At 32.5% G+C, this 24496-nt stretch overlaps 1 protein-coding gene across 2 annotated transcripts in view; it reads left to right on the top strand.

Moving 5' to 3' along the window:
• LOC114391804 (rRNA biogenesis protein RRP5-like) overlaps positions 1-8131 on the top strand; it is a 40502-nt gene extending 32371 nt beyond the window's left edge. For both annotated transcript variants that reach the window (XM_028352789.1, XM_028352783.1), the window contains exons 31-40: positions 3181-3326; positions 3410-3593; positions 3919-4017; positions 4855-5225; positions 5336-5512; positions 6608-6704; positions 6800-6955; positions 7041-7271; positions 7348-7431; positions 7523-8131. In XM_028352789.1, coding sequence (XP_028208590.1) covers positions 3181-3326; positions 3410-3593; positions 3919-4017; positions 4855-5225; positions 5336-5512; positions 6608-6704; positions 6800-6955; positions 7041-7271; positions 7348-7431; positions 7523-7630 — 1653 coding nt within the window. In that variant the 3' untranslated portion in view covers positions 7631-8131. The remainder of the gene's footprint in view (positions 1-3180; positions 3327-3409; positions 3594-3918; positions 4018-4854; positions 5226-5335; positions 5513-6607; positions 6705-6799; positions 6956-7040; positions 7272-7347; positions 7432-7522) is intronic.
• Positions 8132-24496: the final 16365 nt, after the last annotated feature.

Here is a 24496-nt window from a genome sequence, read left to right as displayed (position 1 = left end):
GAAGTATAAGGGATATCAAACTTAAGAGGAGCTGAAGCCAATCTGTTTATAAGATACACATCTGTTTGAAAAGCATGATCTCGAAAGGAGAGAGGAAGGAATGCATGGCTAAGAAGAGAGAGGCCTAACTCAACTATGTGACGATGCTTTCTCTCCACAACACCATTTTGATGATGTGTGTGAGGGCAAGTTAGTCTATGAATGATCCCCAATTCAGACAAATATGAAGATAAAACTCGAAATTCACCGTCTAATCTGTTTGAATAGCTTTAATCTTGTTAAATTGTAATTCAACAAGTGACTTGAATTGTTTAAAAACAGATAAAGCATCAGATTTATTCTTTAGAAAATATATCCAAGAAAACCTAGAATAAGCATCAACAAAGGATATATAATAACGAAATTGACAATGAGAATTCATAGGAGCAGGACCCCACAAATCACTGTATATTAATTCTAAAGGAGAACTGTATACAGTTTGAGAAAGCTTAGAAGGAAATCTATGAATCTTGCCCATACAACAAGCAGAACAGACGGGCAGTTCATCTTTAACTGAAAATTTGAAATTACAATGATTAAGCACAAGCTTTAAAGCTTGAGAATTGGGGTGACCTAGCCTAAGGTGCCAAGTATATGCAGAATTAGGCACAGTATTATTACAATCAACAAAAGAAACATTGTATTGGAAAAAACCTAAGTCCCACATTGACTAGAGATAGTGCTACGATAGAGTATATAAGTAGGGACAACCCTCACCTTATGAGCTAGCTTTTGGAGTTGAGTTAGGCCCAAACCCACATTGTAAGGCGATGTTTATACAATAAGAGCTAGAAGCTGGAGAAGACACAGCTGAGCAGAACTGAAGATTGGAGAACTGGTACAAGCCATCAGGTCCAACATCTCCTTGAAGAAGGATTTTATTGGAATCCTGAGATTTAACAAAGCAATTATTAGCGTGAAATTCAAAGAAAACATGATTATCTTTAGCAAATTTGCTTACACTAATTAGATTCTTAATGATTTGAGGAACAAGAAGCATGTTTTTAAGAACAAGCTTGTCATTAGGACTGAAAGGGGAAATAAAATTGGAATGACCAGAGGCTGAGATATTCAGACCTTGTCCATTATCAATGACGATCTGATCTGGACCCTCAAAAGGGGAAGTTTGCCGGATATTCCACGAGTTATTTGTCACATGGAAGGATGCTCCAGAATCTGGAAACCAAGAGGATGAAGTATTGGAGTCAGAATTTGCCACCATAGTAGCTTGTGGAGGCCTAGAGTTAGAGTTCTGAGAGTTGTAATTCTGATTCTGACTTTGTTGTGAACTCCAATTGGAAGAAGAATTGTTCCAGTTGTTGTTTTGATTCTGATTCTGACCCCAATTTTGATTATGATTCTGATTTTGAGACCAGTTAGTACAATTGTTGTTGTTCCCATAATTGCCATTGTTGCTGTTCCCATAATTTCCACTGTTTCCAGCATTTGAAGCCTGATACTGAGGATTGAACCTATTGTAGCAAGCTGTGTGGTTGTACTTGAAACGAACTTGACATTATACTGAGTTACGACCACCATGATCACCACTGCAGTTGAAACCTCCTCCGCCACGGCCATTATGGCCACCAGAACCTCCAGAATCAGAGGAATACTGATTGGTATACATTGTATTGGTGTCAAAGTACGAATTTGAGTTATCATTCTCAGTGGAATGCGAAGAACTCATTTGAGTAAGATTCACTGTTGGTGTGAAGGAATTACTCAAAGATTCGAGTGTAGTGTATTTTTCGAATTCATAGTTCTTGCGTAAGAATGTAACCTTCAGCTTCTTCAATGGTGATGTGTGGTAGACGACTCTCAATTAGAGCAATCTTTGAGTCAAAATCCCTAGGTAGACCTTCAAGAATCGCATCCATGTGTTCACGATAGGTAGCAGCATCACCAACTGAAGCAAGCACATCAATAAGCTTTTGATATGAGAGAGAAAATCAGAAACTGGACAATTGTCAAGTGTTGTCTGACAGAGTTTTGGTTTGGAGTTGTTGTGCCTTTGTGCGGTCTAGCGATGAAAATACGCATGGATCTTGTCCCACACTTGATACAAGTGTGTCGATCCAAGAATTCAAGCATTGAGCTCGAGAGTGTTGACTAAAGCCAAACAAGGAGAAACTGATGTTGTTTCTGCCACAAGAAACTCATCTTGTTTCTGCCACATTGAGAAGAAAGGATTAATGTGATCAAGGTCGCAATCTTCATCAGAGACATATTGCAGAGGGATTTGAGGATTCGCAATGAAGCGATTGAGTCCAAGCATAGTGATCGAAGGCTCGATTTGCTGTCGCAACAGCAAGAAGTTCTTATCATTTAACTTTTATGTGATTTGATGCAAAAAAATTGTTGTAGGGAACGATGAAGAGGAAATATCTTGATTCATCGGAACAATGTTGAGTGGAGTCACACTGAAGTTGTTCGTCGGAGTCGCACTGAAGTTGTTTGCTGAAGTTGGAATCGCACCAGTGTCGTTCGCCGGAGTCGGAATCTCACGAGTGTCACCAGTGTTAACTGGAGTTGCATCGGTATTTGCGGAAGCCATGAAAATGGGTCAGAGAACTCTAGATACCATGTAGAAAGTATAGAGAAGAGAAAAGAGATTTGTATATTGCATTGAGAAAATATTACAAAAGCCACTGTAATCTCTTACAAGAGCAGTATTTATACTGTTGAGATTCAGTTGTAATAGAAATCTCTACCATCAACTAACTATCCTTATCAAGCTAACTGAAGTTATTTACTCATACACTTACATGCCATGATAAAATAAATTGTAGATTCAACTTTTTCAAGAACCTAAATACTTTGCGTGAATTGTTTACAAGATACAGTTACTCAGAGGTACTTGTCAAGCTCCATAAGAAAACCAAATATTATTTTTCTTTTTTAAAATATTTATTCAGTTCATTTTCCAACTGGCTATAACAACCCTGCCACGAGATATGAAGTGCACGTGTGCAATATTGTTTTACCTGTTGTTTTGGTCCTTGATGATTTTCTGCGCTGGTAATTTATCGCTGAGCTAAGCATGGATTGGTTGGTGGCATATCGTTTTTGGATTTTCTGTATTATATATCTCTAAATATTGTATTTTTTATCTTTTGGATTTATTTGTCTTCTTTTGGCTAGGGTTATATTAAGAATGTCACACCAAAAGGTTGCTTCATTATGCTGTCACGAAAGATTGATGCCAAAATTCTTCTGTCCAATCTTTCCGAACAATATGTTCAAGAACTTGAGAAAGAATTTCCTATTGGAAAACTTGTCATTGGCAGGTAAGTAATCAACCTATTGTTTCTGTTTACTTCTTGACATGAGATAGATACTTGAAGAAATGTACTAAGACAGCAAATAACAGGGTTATATCTGTGGAGCCTCTCTCAAATCGTGTTGAAGTTACACTGAAGACGTCAACGGATCCCAATATACCCAAATCTGAGATTATTGATTTAAGTAAATTTCACGTTGGAGATGTTATATCTGGCCGGATTAAGCGGGTTGAGTCATTTGGTTTATTCATTGCAATTGACAACACAAACATGGTATTCCTACAACCTTGGCAGCCATTTCTCGTCCATGTATTTGTAATAAAAAGTATTATGATAAACAAAATGTGAAAGCTTATATTTCTTTCATGCTTTTAGCTTTTTTATAAGTTTATGCATTGTATAATATTATTTTGATTTTCATGGTTTTATCCATTTCTTAACATGGATGCCTCAAATGCTTACAGCTTTATCCACAAAATGTATTCTTGGTTGAGATCATATTTATGTAAAATTATTATTTTCATAAACCAGTCTCTTAAGTAACCGTGGTCAACTCAGTTCTGTGAGCTCACTTGATTATGGTCCTTTAATTACCTAGGTTGGGTTATGCCATGTATCAGAAATTTCTGATAACCGTATTGAGAACATTGAAGCAAACTATAGAGCTGGAGAGAGAGTAAATGCAAGAATATTAAAGGTAATTCAAATACAAAAGCTTTGGATATTTTACTGGTTTCTATGTTTTTACCAGGAATTATATGCCTATTGGTTTTAATTCACATTGCAACTTCTAGCTATTAACTGTGACTATTTGATTGCAACTTCTAGCTATTAACTGTGACTATTTGTATTTGTTGAGGTATGATATGATTTATATCTCCAATAACCTGTTTCTAGGAAAATACGGAACTTTTGATATTTTTTGTAATTAGTATCTCATAGGATCATATCTCTAGATTTCAATTAGATTTTGATCCTTTCCTTTTTTTTTCTAGCCTATCCTGTATATCTATATATTCATACACTCTTTGTACAGAATTAATCAATGAGAAATACAAAGTTTTAATTCTGTCCTTCAATCTCAAGTGTATATATTGTATAATTGGAAGTGCTTTGCATGAGACCTGTTGATGTTTCTGTAGTATATTGATTTTATCTCCAGCAGATAAATATATTTATAATTATGATTCAGAAGGTTGTTTGATAATAAGGGTATATTCTAGCAGACAACCTAAAATCCGCAAGGAAAAAAATGGAATCCAATGGATTTGTGTACAAGTTGCTTGAATATCTGTAACCATAGTTGACGGATAACTAAAACCCTTCCAGAACACTTCTAAATGCTATGCTAACTTATTCAGACTCTAATTCCATCTTAATTATCATTGAATTGTTTTGAACTAACTCACATTTGTGATACATCCTTATCTTGAATTCTTTATTGTCCTACGTCAGATAGGCCTTCTTGCTTGATCCTTGTGTATTGAAGTACTAAATTACTAATTACTGGCATTTCTGTAACATATTTCATCAGGTGGATGAAGAAAGACACAGAATTTCTTTGGGAATGAAGAATTCATATATGAGGGATGAAACCATGCTTCAAATACCATCTGAGGAAGAATCAGATGAACCTATCACAGATGGAATGAAGTCTATAACTTCTATGAATAGTAGTTTGCTTGGAACCTCAAATATAGATGTTGAGGATGAAATTAATCAATTCCCAATTCTTTCACAAGTACAACAAAGGGCAGACATTCCACCACTTGATGTTCCCCTTGATGACTTTGATCAATTTGATGTAAATAACACTAACAGTCAAAGTGAAGAACATGCAAATGAAGAAGACATTGTAAATGAAAAACATAAGAGACGTGAAAAGAAGAAAGCAAAGGAGGAGAGGTTAATATAAGGCTTACAGTTATTTGGGATTTGCTTTTTATAAAATGCTGCCTCTATCATTTTTTTCTCTTTTGCTTTTTAATTTCTAATGTGACAAGTATACTGTACAGGGAGAAGCAAATAAGGGCTGCTGAGGAAAGATTACTGGAGGATGATGTCCCTAGAACTGCTGATGAGTTTGAAAAGCTGATTAGAAGCTCTCCTAATAGCAGTTTCACCTGGATAAAATATATGGATTTCATGGTTTCTATGGTTGATGTTGAGAAAGCCCGCTCAATTGCCGAAAGGTACATCTAAACAACTATGATTTTGTGTGTGGATTTTAAAATCATTATGAAATTCAAACTTGACTTTGTTAATATTGATTTGAATTTGTATAATCCTAAGCTTTTTTTGAGGAGCCATAAACATAATCCTATTCTAAGGAAAATCTTGGGCAAAAAAGTTTTCTATTTGTTTATTTTGGGTCAGTTATTGGGCTATTAAACATTAAACCTTCATCTATCGGAGAAAGAGTATGTGCATATAAACAAGTAATCTTGTACTAATAATTACTAAAGTACAACATTGTCTTCACTTTATGTTCTTTTTTTTTTGGAAGGCAAAGATAATTTATATTATAGAATAAAAGTACCAGAGGTACTACATATTACAAAAGAGGATCCTGAAAGATCAGGAGATATAACACCCTACACAATTGAAAACCCTACTAACAGAAGCTTTAACTAAAAGCTGTAGACATGTTTGAAGACCAACAATAATAAGGAATCTGGAAGTTCCTTTCCCACCCCCTCAGCCAGGTCCATAATAGGAACAAAGAGTTATCTGTTGTTCTGGTTTTAAGAAACAAAAACATGAGACAAATTTCAAACCAAACAGGCCTTATTATTTGTACAACCTATGATTTAGCCAAAGCAGCTATCTAAACGATTTGATGGTACATCCTACAAATGACATTGTTTCAACAATTACTTGAAAGGCCTCCTTCATAGATTTGTTACAGAAGACAAAAGTAACTTGAATCAATGTTATGTACTTTTTGAAGTATAAAGATTCAGCACTTGAATAAAAACTTTTAATATGTTCTTTGTTAAATGATGTCTTCCATGTATGGTCATTGTTAATAAAATATTAAAGTAGAGTGACTTGAGCCGAACAATTGCTTGCGTACTACTAGTATCTTTATGGTGACAAAAGTGGAGAGAAATCATTATTCATTTGTTTGTTGGTTCCCTTGATTGTGTATTTCAAGTTTCTGTTTGCAACAAACAGTGTACCCATGTCTACTTGTTACATTGTATTTCAATACATCCATGTGAATGTCATATTACCATAGTCATCTGACTTGACATTTTTCTACTCATGAATCCGTAATTTTGAAGGGCTTTGAGGACAATAAATATCCGAGAAGAGAATGAGAAGCTTAACATCTGGAAGGCCTACTTTAATTTGGAAAATAAGTATGGAAACCCTAGAGAGGTAAGAGTGTTTGTGGGAGAGCAAGAGCAATTTCAGTTTTTGCTTGTTCACTAATACTGTTGTGTGGAGTATCCTTAATCGGTGTTTTTGTGTAGGAGGCTGTTATGAAAGTATTCCAAAGAGCTCTACAGTACAATGATCCCAAAAAGGTCTACCTAGCACTCTTGGGAATGTATGAGAGGACTGAACAGCATAATTTAGCCGATGAACTTCTCAATAAAATGACAAAGAAGTTCAAGCATTCATGCAAAGTATTGTGAACTTTTTAAGTATAAATACTACTCTTTTGATGTTGATAAAAAATGCATGTGAAACTTATTTTGCACTGGATTGTAGGTTTGGTTGAGGCGTATACAAAGTCTTTTGAAGCAAAACCAGGATGGAATCCAACCTGTCATTGATCGAGCTTCGTTAAGCCTTCCCAAACACAAGCATATTAAATTTTTCTCTCAGACAGCTATTCTTGAATTCAAAGTTGGGGTTCTAGATCGAGGGCGATCCATGTTTGAAAAAATCCTACGGGAGTACCCAAAGAGAACAGACTTATGGAGTGTTTATCTTGATCAAGTATATCCTTCTCCATCTCATTTTCTTTGCGTTTGTATATTATTTTGAACGTAACATTCTCTCGTGTACTTTACAGGAAATTCAACATAAAGACAAAGATATAATTCGTGCACTGTTTGAAAGGGCTGTTAGTCTGAGCCTCCCACCGAAAAAGATGAAGGTTTGGGCATATCTATATTACCAATTTTACTGACATTGTTTTGTATTTTTCCAGTCAGACTGACTTAGGATTTTGTTGTCTTGATTGACAGTTCTTATTCAAAAAGTATCTTTATTATGAGAAGTCCCAAGGTGATGAAGAACGGATTGAATCTGTGAAGAGGAAAGCAATGGAATATGTCGAGAGTACTAGGGCTTGATATAAATTCACCACTGCTTTAGTTTTGAATTCTTCAACTTGCAGCCACTCTGGAGTCTAAGCTGGATATCTTAAGACCAAGCTTTGTGTTAGATAAGGCATGACAACTAAACAGTACATGTTTTCCCAAATCACCTGGAGACAGTATTTGATCTTGGTTGCCTCTGTAAATGGAGTGGTTCTAACACTACCTAATAGTGTGCTGCTAAGTGCTAATGTGCTTTGTGCAGCATAGGGTGAGTTGTGAATGCATCAAATGAGCACGAGAAAACCTTTGAGATGAAATATAGGTCTTTGTATTGTCTTTTGCCCGTTTATTGCATTTGGGCTGTAATTTTTTGGTTTGACACATGATTTGTCATGGGCGCAGAGGTTAGGACAATGTTGTAACGTTGGTATAGTGTTAGGTTATAACGAAATTTTGAGAATGTAACCATTACTTTATATATTCTTATATGCTTATGCTCCAAAATGAGAAATTGTGGCTTTTTTTTTTCAAAAATATCCTCGTTTCATTGATTTTTGTTCCCTTTCTTCTCTCAATTTATTAACGGGTAGATATTTAGATATGATTTTCAGTTAAACACTAAGGTTTCTGCAGATTATTTTAATCTAAGATGTTCCCTAGAAAGCATCACATTGCGGCAACGAGCAACCATTTTGCCTTGCTTTTCAGAAACAACAAATTAAAAAATATAACGTATTGTCTTGCTCGTGTACGTAAAATTACTTGTCAGACATGTGTTTGTGATATAATGAAATTTCCATTAAAGTGAACTGTGAACATCGCTTCCTATGCTCTCATGCTGCAGCATCTTTGATTATCATTAGAGGTCTGGTACACATTCATCTCTTTCCAATTAGATGTATTTTAGAGCATAAAGTGTAATTTTTTTCCCCTCCTTGAAGGAAAAAAAAACAACTAATGTTTTGCGTTCCACTTGAAAAACTGCTTAAATATTAATCATTTTTACATGATGTTTTTACCAAAAGAATTAATAGGCCAATTATATTATAAAGTAATTAATGTCGCTACATGTAATATTAAAATTTTTAATGCACATGTAAATTTAGATAATAAATTTTGTGACAATTAATTTTGATCTAATAATTAATTTATTTACATAGATGAATTTTAAATAAAAGTCATAGGTTTCATAAAAATTTATATATGTAAACATATTAATTATTATATCAAAATGACATCACCCTAAAACTAACAATGTTGATCAGTTTGAGGAAAATGAAGAGAAAAACAATTATTGTTTTATTTTAAATTTAGAAAGTCATATAATTTTTATAAGAAAAATAAACAAAAGTTTAACATTAATTTGTGTGAATATCAATTTATTTCTTTTAGTATGTTAAAGAAATGATCAATTTGGAGAATATTAGAGTGTGCTTGGTTTGCATTTTTATTTTCTGTTTTTATTTTTTGAAAACTGTTTTCATTTTTTAAAGATTAGAATTCTGAAAACATATTTGGTTTAACTTCTTGTTTTCTGCTCTCAAGAAATAAAAACACTGAAAATGTGTTTTCAAAAGGAAATATATTTTTAGATTTGCTTAAAATTACATTTCTTGCCACCGCGTTTTCATTTTACCCAAAATGGGGTTTCTGGTTTCAACTGAAAATGAGATTTTATTGTTTCCCATTTTTGGTTCGTTTGGAAAAATATTTTCACTGAAAATGAAAACAGAAATCCAACCAAACACATTTTCATCACCATTTTCTATTTCCAGTGAAAATGAAAACAAAAAACAATCAAACCAAACACCTCCTTAGAAATTCAAAATATGTGGCAGTGGCACGTAGTTGGAGGTGCGTGGTAATGGGATGCATCTGTGGGAGAGTGAATATTTGCTCGCACCAAAGGACATTCTTAGCATGTCACTTTTTGACATGAGAGGGAGACACACCATAATCACGAAGCTCATCTACGACTATGAATTGAGTACATGCACCTAATAATTAAGAATTGTTAAGAGTATTATGTTTGGATTTGTGTTGTAAAAGTAGTTTTCAGGCAAAAGTAATTTTGTCAACTTATCAGAAATCTTGCTTTTGTTTTTATTCATTAAAATTGCATTCAAATGCATGTCATATTTCTAACTGCAAATCAAACATGTACTAAATCGCCTAGTTAGGATAGAACTTGCATGATTAAATATCGTCCCACTTAATTTACATGATAAACCTCATTACTCGTGTCAATCTAATCATGTTTTACTAAACAAAATTAAACATCTTGAGGTATTTTTAATAAAATAGCAGACTAATTAATGCTTTTTTTGAAGGAGTTCACTTATACTGAGAAATAGAAGAAAAACAAAAAGCATTTCTTTTTTGAAAGGAAAACAAAAAACATCTTTATGAACATCAATAATATACCCTTCCAAAGAATCTTTATCTATATAGATAGATATAAAAGAGTAGGTTGGTGATTTTACAAAATTGGACTAGTTAAAAAATTTACACATGTCCACTTTTGGGGGCAAAATAGTCTAAAGAGTGAGTGAGTGAGGGAAGAGAATGCGAAGAAGAGTGTCGGTAAGTCACAAACGAGGAGGGGCGGATGGGTTGGGTCATGTAGAGAAAAAGGGAGGAAAGAAGACAGTACCATGATCTATATCAAGTATTTTTTTTATAACTAAAATTCATGTAAAATTTATTTAAATACAAATTATGTTGTTGTTAAGGTATCTATAATTTATGGAATGTAACTCGATCTTTTTAAATAAGTTTTTAAATTTAAATTTTGTATATGAAAAAAATATAATTAAAAAAATCTACAAAAGATAATTAATCAATAATAAAAAATAATCATTAATAAAATGAATATTTGTACAAATATGACGGCCACAACAAAGTGTCCTATTTGGATTGATTTTGGCTAATAAAGTATGTATAAAAGTTTAAAATGGACATCCTGTATTTTTGACAAGTTGATATTATATAAAGAAATAGTCCAGCAAAATTAAATTTATGCCCTCTTTGGTTGCGTTACAAAGAAGTTGCAAAAAAAAAAGGAAAATTATTATATGATGATGTGACACATATCTCGTTCAAATCATTCACGTTCAAATCATTTTTTCCTTATTAATAAATAGATTGTAATATTTAAAAAAAAAAAAAGCATACATGTTGAATGATAAAATATTAAAATTAAGTGCATCATAATATTTTATTGAAAATCATTCAGTTAATATCTTTAGAGTAGCCGGAGTAATATTTTTTTATATTAAAATTATGGTAACATATATTATCAGATTTTTTATTTTTGTTTTTTTTATCAAAAAAACACTTTATAAGAAGATAAAATTTACTTCTTAAAATAAATAGCAAATTGAGTTTTTAAACCGAAGTAATTCAGATAAATATATTAAATTTAAACAAATTGATCGATAATAAGAAGAAAAAAACAATTAAACTATAATATTATTTATTATTTATATACATTTTACTGTCGAAAAGTCTAAAAGTCTAAAATGTACATCCTATATTAATATAGGATTCTTTTTGTACAACAATATTTTTTATATTAAAATTTTGGTAACATATATTATCCGTGTTTTTATTTTATTTTTTAAGATAAAAATATTTTTTATAAGAAGATAAAATTTACTTCTCGAAATAAATAGAAAATTGTGTTTTTAAACAAAAGTAATTTAGATAAATACATTAGCTTTAAACAAATTAATCGATAATAAGAAAAAAAATTAAACTATAATATTATTTATTATTTATATATATTTTATTATCAAAAAGTCCAAAATATACCTCCTATATTAATAACTAGTCTGTAACCCGTACACATGCACGAGTTGTTTGGTAAGCATTTTGTAAATGTTAATGGACACCAAAATAACAAAGTTGATTAACGGCAAAATGGATTTAAGAAACATGGATGAACAACAATGTTTGTTAACAGGAAAATACACTTAGTAAACATTAACAGAGTTTGTTGAAACTACATGAGCAAGATTTTTTTTCCCAAATTTCAGACTACGAAAGCCAGTCTAGTTGTTGTCACTATCCTCCCAATTCTCTTGCCTTTTAATTATAATATCCCAAATTTTTTCATAATATCTATAGTAAATAGAGATTTCATCTCCATCATCAAAGTCCATTTCTTCAAGAAAATCGTACCATGGTTGAACAACGCCTTTTCCACCAATAGCAGGATTCAGGGTTTCAACTTTCCATTGCAATGGAGGGCCAGATCGCCTTAAGACTGTCATGTGATGACCGCAAGCTTTAAGAGGAACTTCTGTACAACGCAGGAGTTTCTGTAAATAGAAAAAAGTAAAATTGTTAAACTGCTAAAAATATGTTTAAAGAAATTAATGTATGAAAGTCAATTTACCAGGGGTTCAGGAGCATCCAACATTTCCTAAGTAAGTCGAATAGTCTATATATGCTTTCTGGATGAATGCCTCTGACTGCCACAATTTTGTCGCTCCAGTGGTGGTATGAAATGTATGTCAAATACGTAGTGATGGTCACAGGCAAAAAAGTTTATGGTGGTTGACTCATAAATTTTCAAATCTTTCCTGAAGTTTTCGAGTCCATCTGCCAAATAGACTTTTTCTTTGTGTCGTCTGACCCGTATTTCGTAGATGGCTCCATTATATCTCAGATGAACAAACTCCATATACTGTGGTGCACATTGTGTATGGTAGAACGCTAGAAGTTGTATGGTATTCTTAAAAAAAAAGTGAGAAATATAAATGCATGTATATGCAACGATAATACTAATGAAAGAATTGGAAAAAAAGATGACTTTGTCGTTGTTGAAGGCAGGAATAAATTGGATGATCAATGACGGTCCGATCATGGGATTTTTCATCTGCAATGAGAGAGATATCGTGGTTTTAATAGATTAAGTGTAGATCTTGAAGAAAAAGAGGAAAAAATTGTCTGGCGTGAAGAGGAGAGTAGGAATGACTTACTTCACTTGATGTTGTTGAAGATGTGCTGTTCATTTTGTGGATGGCGTGAAACTGGAGTCTGGATAGAAAAGTGAAATAGGATTTGTAGGAGAAGGTAGGTTATAGCGTTTTCTAGAGTGTAATATTTAATATATGCATGTTTCCAATGTCATAACTGACGGTTGATTTGATCATTGCTTTTAAATTGAGCACGGTTGTCAAGAGGTGTGAAGTGAATAATTGTGAATTGAACAAGTGCCAAGTAACTGAAGAGTTTTTGTTGAAAGTAAAAGGTTAAGACCGTTGATATTGTGGGGCATTAACTGTCTAGATTTATTTTCGGCCTGGATATGAGGATTGGCGCAATTTCTAGAATTCCTTGTTAGGATTTGGTTTTTAATGTATTGCAGAAGGGGTATGATATGGTATTTTTTAATCATATGATGTTTGAAGCATATATATAACAATTTTTTAAAAATAACTATGTCATGTTGCATAACTGAATTTTTTTAATGAAGTTTTTTTTGTAAAATAAGAATGATGTTGTTTTCAACCAATGGAGTATATGCAGCATGATATGATATATTTGCACGATTGGCATAAGTGAATTTTTTTCATAGTCGCACAAAAGTGCAAGGAAAATTTGATAAATATTCTTTAAAGAATAATTATCATATAAGGAGTAGCATATGAAACAAAAAGAAATTTTAAGCTCAGTGGAATGCTAGATACTTTATTATTGAACTTCAATTGTTTAAATTTCTATGTTTCGGAGAAAAATAAACAGAATTTTTACAGGTAAATGTCAAAGCAAGAATTTGGGCTCAAATATATTGAAGTCATTTGATTGTAGTTCACTTGTAGTAGCTGTTATTTGTGGATGAAAGGCAGTCATTGTATGATTTGGCTATAAAATAAAGCAATTGAATATGAGCATCATTGTTTAATTAAGTAAAAGACATTTTTAAAGCTGTGATAGTGCTATGCTAAGCTGTGATAAAGTGCTAAATATTCAGAGGTTATGGATGTCTTTCTAAACGAGTTAATAAAATAACGTTAAGTAAATGAAATTATAAATGGAAGATATTAATGTAGTAACTAAGATTACATACCTGACAATGTAAAATTTAAGATTGTGATATATGATGTCATCTTTGGTTGTATGTTAGAATGTATATGAGTAAGATAACAGTTAAGAATTGTTGCCAATAAATAGTACAATTTGTTGTTTCAAAATTTAGAATCACCTTGTAAGATTTTTGAAAACTACATTGGTAGTAGAAGTCATATTTTTTTGGTCTTTATCATGAATAAGAACTTTTAATCCTTGCCTTGAATTGACCCTTAATAATGCAACTTATAATTGTCCATGGCTAAAGACTGGTTTTGGCAAATAAAGTCCAACCATAGAAAGTGATTGGCCCTGAGACTTGTTAATTGTCATTGCATAAGATAGCATGATTGGAAATTGTCTTCTTAAAAGTTTAAAAGGCCATGGTGATTGTGAAAGTGACATTGACATTCTTGGGATGTAAACATTATGGCCAAGATTTTTGCCAGAAATGATTTAAGCTGCAATTACATGTTTGGCTAGTCTTGTAACTACTAATCTAGTACCATTACACAGACCTTGCGTTTGGTCTAAGTTTCTTAGCAACATTATAGGACTACCGATTTTTAGCTTGATACAATGATTTAGCAGACCATATGTGTTTAGTGAATTGAGAAATTCAATGGTAATTGATTGGAAATGCCAACTGTCAATGGTTTTTGATTTCTCTATATAATCATAGCTTAAGTATTCCATCTGTTCACCTATTATATTTATTTCAGTTAGCATGCAAAGTTAAATAGAGGACAAATATTGAATAGATGTTAGTTTTTGTAAGTTTTAGATATGCATTAATACCTGGAATCAATGAAAGTATATAATCATTCACCTTTTCAACTGTTTCATTGGTGGAAGCTAATATTGCTCTTCATTTGAAGAATTCAGGATTACTGTGGTGTTGATATAAATCTGGGAATGTTGATTTGACTATATAAAGTAATCAGTAGGTACTCAGGAATTTCAACCGTAGCATATCCATCATTTTGATTCCCAATAACTTCATCTCCAATATCTAGAATCCACTTTGCAAATTTAGTAGTTTATTGATCATCAATTGATTGGGCATTGCCTTGTAAACGCATGTTTTTGGTGAGTGTTAAGACTTCACAGGAAGGCCAGAGATATGATGAATTGATTGTTGCATTTATAATGTCTGAACGACTTCCTCTTGGAATGACTGGTAGAATTTGTCGAAAATCTCCACCAAGTACAATAACTTTGCCTCCAAAAATTTGATTCGGATTTTTTTTTCTTTAATAATGTCTGTTAAACTTTGATCAAGTGCTTGAAAGCAAAATTTGTGAGCCATGGGTGCTTCATCCCAAATTATCAGATTTGTCTGATTTAACAATATTGCTAGCTGACTTCCTTGAAGTATGTTGCATGTTGAGTCTTCGAAAATTGACACAGGTATCTTAAATTTGGAATGGGCAGTCCTGCCTCCTGGCAATAACAGAGAAGCTATGCCGCTAGAAGTAACCATAATTACAATTTGATTTTTTGCCCTCAGTGAACTTGCTAATGTTCTCCATATGCATGTTTTTCCTATACCTCTGTATCCATATAGGAAAAACATGCCACCTTCATTGTTGTTGACAGCTTGCATAATTTTGTGATAAATTTTTTTTTGTTCATCTAGAATAAAAAATAAGTTGAGATTTGATAGAAATGAAGAATAAGTAGATGCAAAATTAGAAGATACAGATGGAATTTAACTTTGTTAAATGCAATTTATAATATATGAATTGGTAGATTACCTGTCATAGATGAAAAAATATTTTTGAATTATGATCTAGCCTCATCATTGTTGTAATTAAGTTCAGATAATATCAAGCTATTCTCTAGACACCAAGCAGGATTTGCACCCTCAGGATATGGCATTGTAGGATAGTCTTTGAGTGATTTTTGGTTTGGATGTAGAAGTTTTTCAATTTCCAGTAATGTTAAATTTTTAAGTTGCTCATCATCAATGTCTAATTCTAAGAAATGATAAAGAAAATAGTTAAACAATGCCTATCTGTGATGTTATTCAACATACAAAGTTACAAACTGATAAAAACTAACCTGTGTTCAGAGTTGTTTTTTTATAATGATATGCAATGTCTTTAGCTAACCAATTCCATGTTTGATTCCAAAGTTCTTCAGGTTTAGTAATGACACCTGTTAATAGCATTAAGACAAATAATTTCCTCAAATAATTAGTTGTGCCCCAGTCCTTAGCTTCTTTGATTGCTTCCACAAATTCTTTGTCATCTTGCAAAAAAACTCATTGCGAAGCATGCTTCCCTATATGTAGGGTATAGAACATTTTCAACTGTTCTAATATCCTCAAATGAAGTAGGTCCTTTGCATATAGTAAGCATCATTCTTAGATAAAATAATTCACCAGTGGTTGGTGGAACCCATATTAGCCTGCCAATTGTATTGCCTTTCTTTCTGAGGTTCCATGATCTAGCCTTTTGGTTGTACATGAATTTGGAAACAAATTATGAATAAGTAAGATTTCTACCTTCTGAAAAACATTTGTTGTTATTCATCCAAGCTAAGAATTTTGAATCTGAAATGCTTGGCTTTGATAGGATATCATCTATATCATCATCGTCTTCATAAAGAACACTGTGTTGCCCTGACAAATGAAAATGTAATCTCTCCACAGCAAGCTTTCTAGCATGTATTGGAAAACCAAAAATTCTCCAAGTAGCTTCACACGGAGAAATATATCTAGCATAAAAAATTCATAATTAAAAAAGTTAATTAAAGAAACAATGAGTAAATTAAGTATGCATCTTAAATTAATATTACCTGCAATCTACATATTCTTTAATCTCATCATTTTGAGTGATAGGATTCTCAAGTGCACTATTAGCATCATAAACAACAACAACAGTGACTCTGTCATAACCTTTGTTTATGTATTCAAATAGATATTTAATGGAAGTATTTTGATTACACCATTCAATATTTATATGTGCTTGGTATTTCCTCATCAATTTTTCATTGAAAGATACTATATATCTATTATCAATAATAACTCCATTCTTTGAAATAGTACGACCATCATTTCTTCTACGATAGATTGGATAGCCATTTGAATCTAAAACAGTTTGAGGCTAAAACATTTTAGGGTATAAACGGCTACACTTGCCTTCTTTCATACATGGAGACTTAGATTGTAGAATTCCACATGGGCCATGTACCATATGATTTTGCACTAATGTATAGAGTTCAGGGTCATTTTCATGTGAAGGAATTTCTACTAATATTATCTGGTCAATGTCATCTGAAGATGGATATTTATTATCTGGGTGTAAAAATAGCAATAGATGCACGTGAGGAAGTCCTCTTTTTTGAAATTCAATTGCGTGCATATCTACAATTGTTAGCTGATTGTATTAATAGTGCAACAGTAATATAGAAATTCTGCATAGTTGTATCATATGAGGGAAACATGGAAAGCAATAAACAAATGTATAAGTTTAAGAACCACATTAATAGCAAACTCACATGCGACTACTTTTCCAAGCAGGTGTTTTCTTGTTAAGTCAAAAAGCATTTGTTCATACTTCAATCTAAAAACACGTGAGATAAGATCTGGTCTATCTGTTGCTTTTAGATTCAAAGGTGCAAGTACTCTACGGATTTCAGGCCAATTTGGATTACAGGTTAAAGTAATAAAAAGATTTGGAAAACCCACATGGTTGCATATTGTCATACCATCAAAGTAAAGTTGATCCATATAACGTGGACTGCCAACAAAGGTTGAAGGCAAAATCACTCTTTTTCCTTTAGATAAGCCTTTATTGCTTCCAGCATCCAATGATGTTTGTAAACTACAATACTAGTCAACTCTAAGTTTTTTTTGGTTGTTCCTGATGTAGCTAAGTCTTTCAGACTCAACCATAGTATATGCTTCAACAATGAATTGTTGGAATAGTTTTCTAGAATGCAACAAAGTTTGTGCTTCATTTTACCTGGACTGCAGTCTATAAGCAAACCACTCTTTCATCGTTAGACGATTTCTCTTCCTTTTTCTGCTGCTAGATGTAGAACGGTGAAGTATATCAGGTCTATATCCATCTTCACAATAAGGGAAGAGTAAAGGGTATTGCAGTCCTAGATAGCTAGAGTGTAATTCATGGATTCTTTGTAATTCTCTTTTTTGAGTTTCAACAATAATATCCCTTCTTGAGTCTGCATCAAAATCACCAACAATTAGGGCAGCAACTTCAGAAACATTTGGGAGATTGTATGTACGACCATCTTTTTCATGTCCAGCTATCAATCTCAATTTTACATTATCTAGTTGACTATCTGTCAATCTGTCCCTGGCCATTCTAAAACTTTTTGCATGGAAATTGTGGTCATCCATCATTTGACTTAAAGTTGAAACAATGTGTGGTTGAATTGCAGCATGTTGGCTGCAAAAAACAATATAAAAATACATCCATTGGTGTCAGAAAACATGTTTTCCCAATCAGAATTCTTCATATTTGATAATAAAAGAAACAAAAGAACTACTACCTCATCGTATTAATTCTATTTTCAACTTCATTCTGCATATCAAAGATATATAATTGTGCAAATTTCGGTTGTTTTCCAGGCATTGGTAATAAGCTGCCTATTCGATGACATGGTTGACCCTGAATTCTAATTGTAGGAGGTCCTCTAGTTTCATTAATTGATTTGTCTAGCTTAATACCAGCAAAGGTAAAGACAAACATCATGTTATATGTCCATATTTTAAACTGATAATTTTTACTATCACTTGCATTATCATCAAATAGAAGTCGTTCAAGATATTTTGGTGGACTTTGTAATAATGGAAGTTCAACTTTGCCATCTCCTCAACATAAGCTGAATTTTGGACTTGTTGTATTTTTATCTTTTGAAATTCTTTCATTATACCACATTTTTTCATTACAATGTCTACATTGCATGACCTGATCACCCAAGTCAGAATAGCCTGAAATTGTTTAATGAGATAGTACAATTTAATTTAAAGCATATCAGTTGATATCGTTAACGTTATATCAGAGCTATAATTATTACCTTCAATATTGATTTCATGTTCATTACTGTTGGATTGGCAATTTTCATCCTCAGATAAAAAATTAGAATTAGATGTTGTGACAATTTAGGTTAGATATCATAGATATAATTAAAATTTGCGAAAAAAATGTGTGGAAGCAATGCCTTCAAAGGCTATTTTGATGATGCCAAAGAATTCAAGAATCAAGAGAAAGATTCAAGAGAAGTTTCAAGTTTCAAGTTTTCAAGAATCAAGAATAATCAAGAACAAGATTTAAGACTCAAGATTCAAGAATCAAGATAAGTATGAAAAGGTTTTTCTCAAAAAATGAATCGCACATGGTTTTTCTCAAAACATGTTTACCAAAGAGTTTTTACTCTCTGGTAATCGATTACCAGATTGTTGTAATCGATTACCAGTAGCAAAATGGATTTGAAAAAGTTTTCAAATTGTATTTACAACGTTCCAATTAATTTCAAAAAGCTGTAATCGATTACAATGTTTTGGTAATCGATTACCAGTGCCTTTGAATGTTGAAATTCAAATTCAAATGTGAAGAGTCACCACCTTTCACACAAAAGCTTTGTGTAATCGATTACACTAATTTGGTAATCGATTACTAGTGACTGTTTCTGAATAAATCAAAAGATGTAACTTTTCAAAAGGTTTTTGACTTTTTCAAATTGGTTTTAAGTTTTTCTAAAAGTTATAACACTTCTAAATGGCCTTCTTGACCAGACATGGAGAGTCTATAAAAGCAAGGCTTTGTTTTGCATTTCAACAATCTTGAACACTTATTCATGCAATCCTTTACAAGCCTTGAATCTCTTTGAACTTCTTATTCTTCTTTGTACCAAAAGCTTTCTGAAGTTTTTTGGTTTTCTAAACCTTGAAAACTTGTGCTATTCATCTTTTCATTCTCTTCTCCCTTTGCCAAAAAGAATTCGCCAAGGATTAACCGCCTGAATTCTTTTTGTGTCTCTCTTCTCCCTTTTCCAAAAGAACAAAGGATTAACCGCCTGAATTCTTTTGTGTCTCCCTTCTCCCTTGTCAAAGAATTCAAAACGACACAGTCTGAGAATTCTTTTGATTCTTCCCTTTCCCTAATACAAAAGTGTTCAAAGGACTAATCGCTTGAGAATTCTTTTGTATCCCCATTCACAAAGTATCAAAGGTTTAACAGCCTGAGATCTTTGTCTCAACACATTGGAGGGTACATCCTTTGTGGTACAAGTAAAGGGCACATCTACTTGGGTTTGATTGAGAACAAGAGAGGGTACATCTCTTGTGGATCAGTTCTAGTGGAGGGTACATCCACTAGGTTCAAAGAGAACAAGGGAGGGTACATCCCTTATGGATCTTTGCTTGTAAAAGGATTTTTACAAGGTTGAAAGAAATCTCAAGGACCGCAGGTCGCTTGGGGACTGGATGTAGGCACGAGTTGTTGCCGAACCAGTATAAAAACTCTTGTGTGTTTGTTTCCTTCTTCCCTACTCTTTTACTTTCTGATGTGCATTTAATTTCCGCTTTTACTTTCTGTTAAGTTTCTCTTATACTCCTCATTCTCTTAACAATTTAGTAAAAGCCTTAGAAGAGTAATTTTTAATTAGTAAAGGTTTAGGAATAATTAATTCAACCCCCCTTCTTAATTATTCTGAGGTGGCTCGATCCAGCAAAATGGAGCAAGGATTTTCTATCATCGTACCTTGTGTAGATTCAGAATTTATATCCTCTAATGAATCAGCTGTCATGACTTAAGAATAGAGACAAATTAAGTCAAATTGAATAGACTAATGTTTTTTTTAAAAGAAAACATCTTATTTATAATTTCTCACCATGATATCTTTTAGAGTGGAATCTATAGTTGCCTCATGTGGTCTGTCAGGCTGAGTCTTCTTTTTTTTTTGCAGGATAGCTTTCCTATTCATCCTGGCTTTAGTTGAGGTAGATGTATTTGCATGTGTATTGTTTTTCATGTTTGCAATTGATATCAATGAAGTTGTTTGATATATCAATTCACCACGACAAAGTTTTGAAATGCACAAAGAGAAAATTATACATCAAAGGAATTCCAAATGTGCAGTTGTGTAATAAAGAGAAAATTAAACATCGAAGTTGAATTTAAGTAGGTTTGAAAATGACCCATGTAACAATGATCAGACTCACATGTAAAGATATTGTATATAGAGGAGTAAGTTCTTGATGTAGAATCAGCTATATGATTGATCTGCACCTTTAGAGCTCAAGAATTTAGAACGGAACTTGGAACAAAAGATGGAATATTTTGTAAATTAATAAACAAATATTAATTGACATCAAGCAAGAGATGACAAATATCAAATCCGGGTTTGGTGGATTAAATGTGATTAGATGTTTTTATATAATGGATTTCATAATTAATGAACAAATTTCTTTTGGCACAGAGCAAGTCATAACTATCAAATCTTGAAATTAGCAGCCAAAACTACAGCTAAAGATTCACGGGTAAATTAATAAACAAATTAATATTATGCTTTTGTTGAAGGCTGACGTGACAAATCAATAATTTCGAATTACTAAGAATGGAAACCAACATATATATAATTAGTGAAACAAAGGACCCGTGTAATACAAATTGTTGTTTCGATGCTAAGCATAATATTGTTTTCACATGTACTTGATTAGTGTTGATTCATATATTCTACAATTTTTTTATTATAGAATCAAGTTGCATGCAAATGAACCAGCGGCTACGGGTAGCTGTATCAATGAATCAACAATTTGAAATTGCTAAACGCTTATGTGACAAACCAATAATTTTAAATTGCCACTTTATTTTAATGTGATAAAATAATAATTTGAAATTGCTACTTCCTTTAAAACGATCAAGGGTGAAACAACTATTTAAAATTGATGTTTCATCCTTTTTGCTGACTGGACTGCTAGGTTCTCAAATTGTCAGTTTGACCCTAGACTTTGGTCAAAATAGACCCGTGCCAGTAATTTGTTTTAAAAAGAACTCATTTTGATAAAAAAGTTTGTAAAAGTGACTCAAAAGGGTTAATCACTCCCTTTTTGGATATTAATTTAAAATTTACCCCCATTTGATAATTTAGAAAAAAATTGTCCCCATTTAGATGTTTTGTCGTATTATTCTAACTTGTATAAGTGTTTATGTTTACATCAATATGTATATTAGCAAAAATTTTCTATTTTAAGGAAAAATCAAGTGTTAAATTTATATTAATGTTATATTAAATGTTAATGAAACCAAAGGATTGGTGAAACAATGTAAGGTTTATATGTACACGAGAAAATAATCTATCTAGAGGGAGAATTTGTGTTTGATTAACATCGTACAAAATCCACTTGGATTAGTAGTAGTCGCAAATCATGTGTGGGGTTAATATGCAACCTAGTGGATTGGGGGAAACTTGTGATTTCGGATCCATGAACAAAAAAAATAATAATATTACATAATAATAACATAAATTAATTTACGTTTAAAGTTTCAAGATTTGTTTTGGAATTTAACAACAGTTATTTGACTTTCACTACCCAAAATGCATGAGACATGTATTACAATATTGTAAAAATATGAATGTGCTCACTAAATAACGCATGTATTTGGTGTATTTTTATTTCTTAGTTATGACAAAAAAGTAAAAAAAATGAAATCAGCATGTTAAATATAATATTTAAGGAAGTAATAAATTAATTTAAATTTATACTATAAACATGAAAGAACCTTAAAAATGTAAAATTGGATAATATTTTACAAAATATCATAGTAAACATTGCATATAATCAATATAAGTAACCTATATAACATAATAAACAACATACTTACCATCAATAGATGACTTGTCTTGATTGCACAAATATTCATTGCCACAAAATCTGCAAAATAGGAAAAAGCAAATTTTTAATATTTAAAAATTATACAATATATTATGTTACGTATTAATATTTAATAATTAAAATTAAATGTGTAACCGATACTAAGTAGAAGTTATATGAAAAACATATACCAATTTATATATTATTGAAAACTTCTTTGTATTCTATATTCTCGTTGTGTGTAAGTCTTTTATTATCATCATCACAAATAAGCACTTTTAAACTTGACTTGCTTTTCATTCTTGATAGTACAACATATAATTGTCCATGAAAAAAAAAACTGGTCTTGGAAGGTAAACCCCAACATGACATAATGTTAGACCCCGACTTTTGTTTATGATCATTGTAAAGCAAACAACCACCGGAAATTGGTGTCTCTGAAATTTGATATTCATAATTGAATAAGAAGGTTCCAAATTCATTCTAGGAATTAATATAGACTTTATCTCTAGAAATTTTAGAAGTAATGATCGTTGATACCTAATTCATTGACAATAAGCCTTGTTCCATTGCAAAGACCAAGTGAAATATCTAGATTTCTCACAAACATAACAAGAACACCCTTCTTTAGAATAACTTGATGATCAGGCAGTCTGAAACATTTAATATCATTCAAAAACTCAATAGTCAACCAATTAGTTTGTATACTGTTATGAAGATGGATCAACAATAGTTAGTTAGCTAAGCTCTAGCCTTGTAACAGAAATCTGTTGTAAACCTATTAGTTATGTGATACCCTTTTTTGTAACTAGAATTGGTGTATATAAGTCTCAGCTGATGTAATTCTTCGAGGACTTATTCTTTAGATTCATTGTGATCAAATACAAAACTCTGAGTGCAAGTTAGGAGAGGTTATTGTAAACTTCCCTAGAAGTTTTGCTGTTGTATGCTGTGCAGTTGTGATCAAGTAATGAAGAAAGAATCGGCTACAGTGTGGATGTAGGGGTCTCAAATTGCCCTGAACCACGATAATATTCTTGTTGTTTTGCTCTTTCTTTACCACCTCTGTTCTTAGCATTCTTGCTGTGTGCGCTTGCATATCACCATTTCTGCAGTAATATCATCGCAGCAATATAACAATTGGTATCAGAGCCAGGTTCTTGGAGGGATCTTGCGATGGGGACAAGGTTTGATGTGGAGAAGTTTACAGGGGAAAATGATTTCAGCCTGTGGAGGATCAAGATGCAAGCTCTTCTTGTTCATCAAGGGCTTGATGATGCACTACAAGGAGCCTCTAAGCTTCCATCTACACTGTCAGACAAAGAGAAGAAAGATTTGCTCAATAAAGCTCACAGCACAATCATTCTTTCTCTTGGTGATGAGGTTCTTCGAGAGGTAGCTGAGGAGAAATCTGCAGCAGGGATTTGGCTGAAACTTGAGAGCCTGTATATGACCAAATCCCTAGCTAACAAGTTGTACCTGAAGAAAACACTACATCAGCTGAAGATGGAAGAAGGTTCTTCTATCAAAGAACATGTTTCTTTGTTCACAAAGGCAGTTCTTGATTTGAAAAGTGTAGATGTGAGGATAGATGAGGAAGATCAAGCAGTAATGCTATTACGTTCTCTTCCATCATCCTTTGAAAATTTGGTGGACACTATGCTTTTTGGGAGAGATACACTCACCTTGGAGGAGGTTAAAACTACCCTGAATTCTTGAGAATTAAAGAAAAAGATAACTGAAAATAAAGGTGAAGGTGGAGATCCCGAGGCATTGATGGCTAGAGGAAGATTAGAAAAGAGGGATTCAAAGAGCAAGAACAAGAGGAGGTCCAAATCCAGGAACAAGAAGGCCTGCTACTACTGCAAGAAAGAGGGTCATTTTAGAAAAGAATGCCCTGAAAGGAAGAAGAAGAACAATGGTAAATACAATGATGAATCTGATATAGCAGTGGTGGCTGATGGATATGAAAGTGC

This window comes from Glycine soja, chromosome 2 (assembly GCF_004193775.1).
Source record: "Glycine soja cultivar W05 chromosome 2, ASM419377v2, whole genome shotgun sequence".
NCBI lineage: Eukaryota > Viridiplantae > Streptophyta > Magnoliopsida > Fabales > Fabaceae > Glycine > Glycine soja.
The sequence above is the reverse complement of the archived record's forward strand: the minus strand, read 5'-3'. Positions and strand labels throughout refer to the sequence as shown.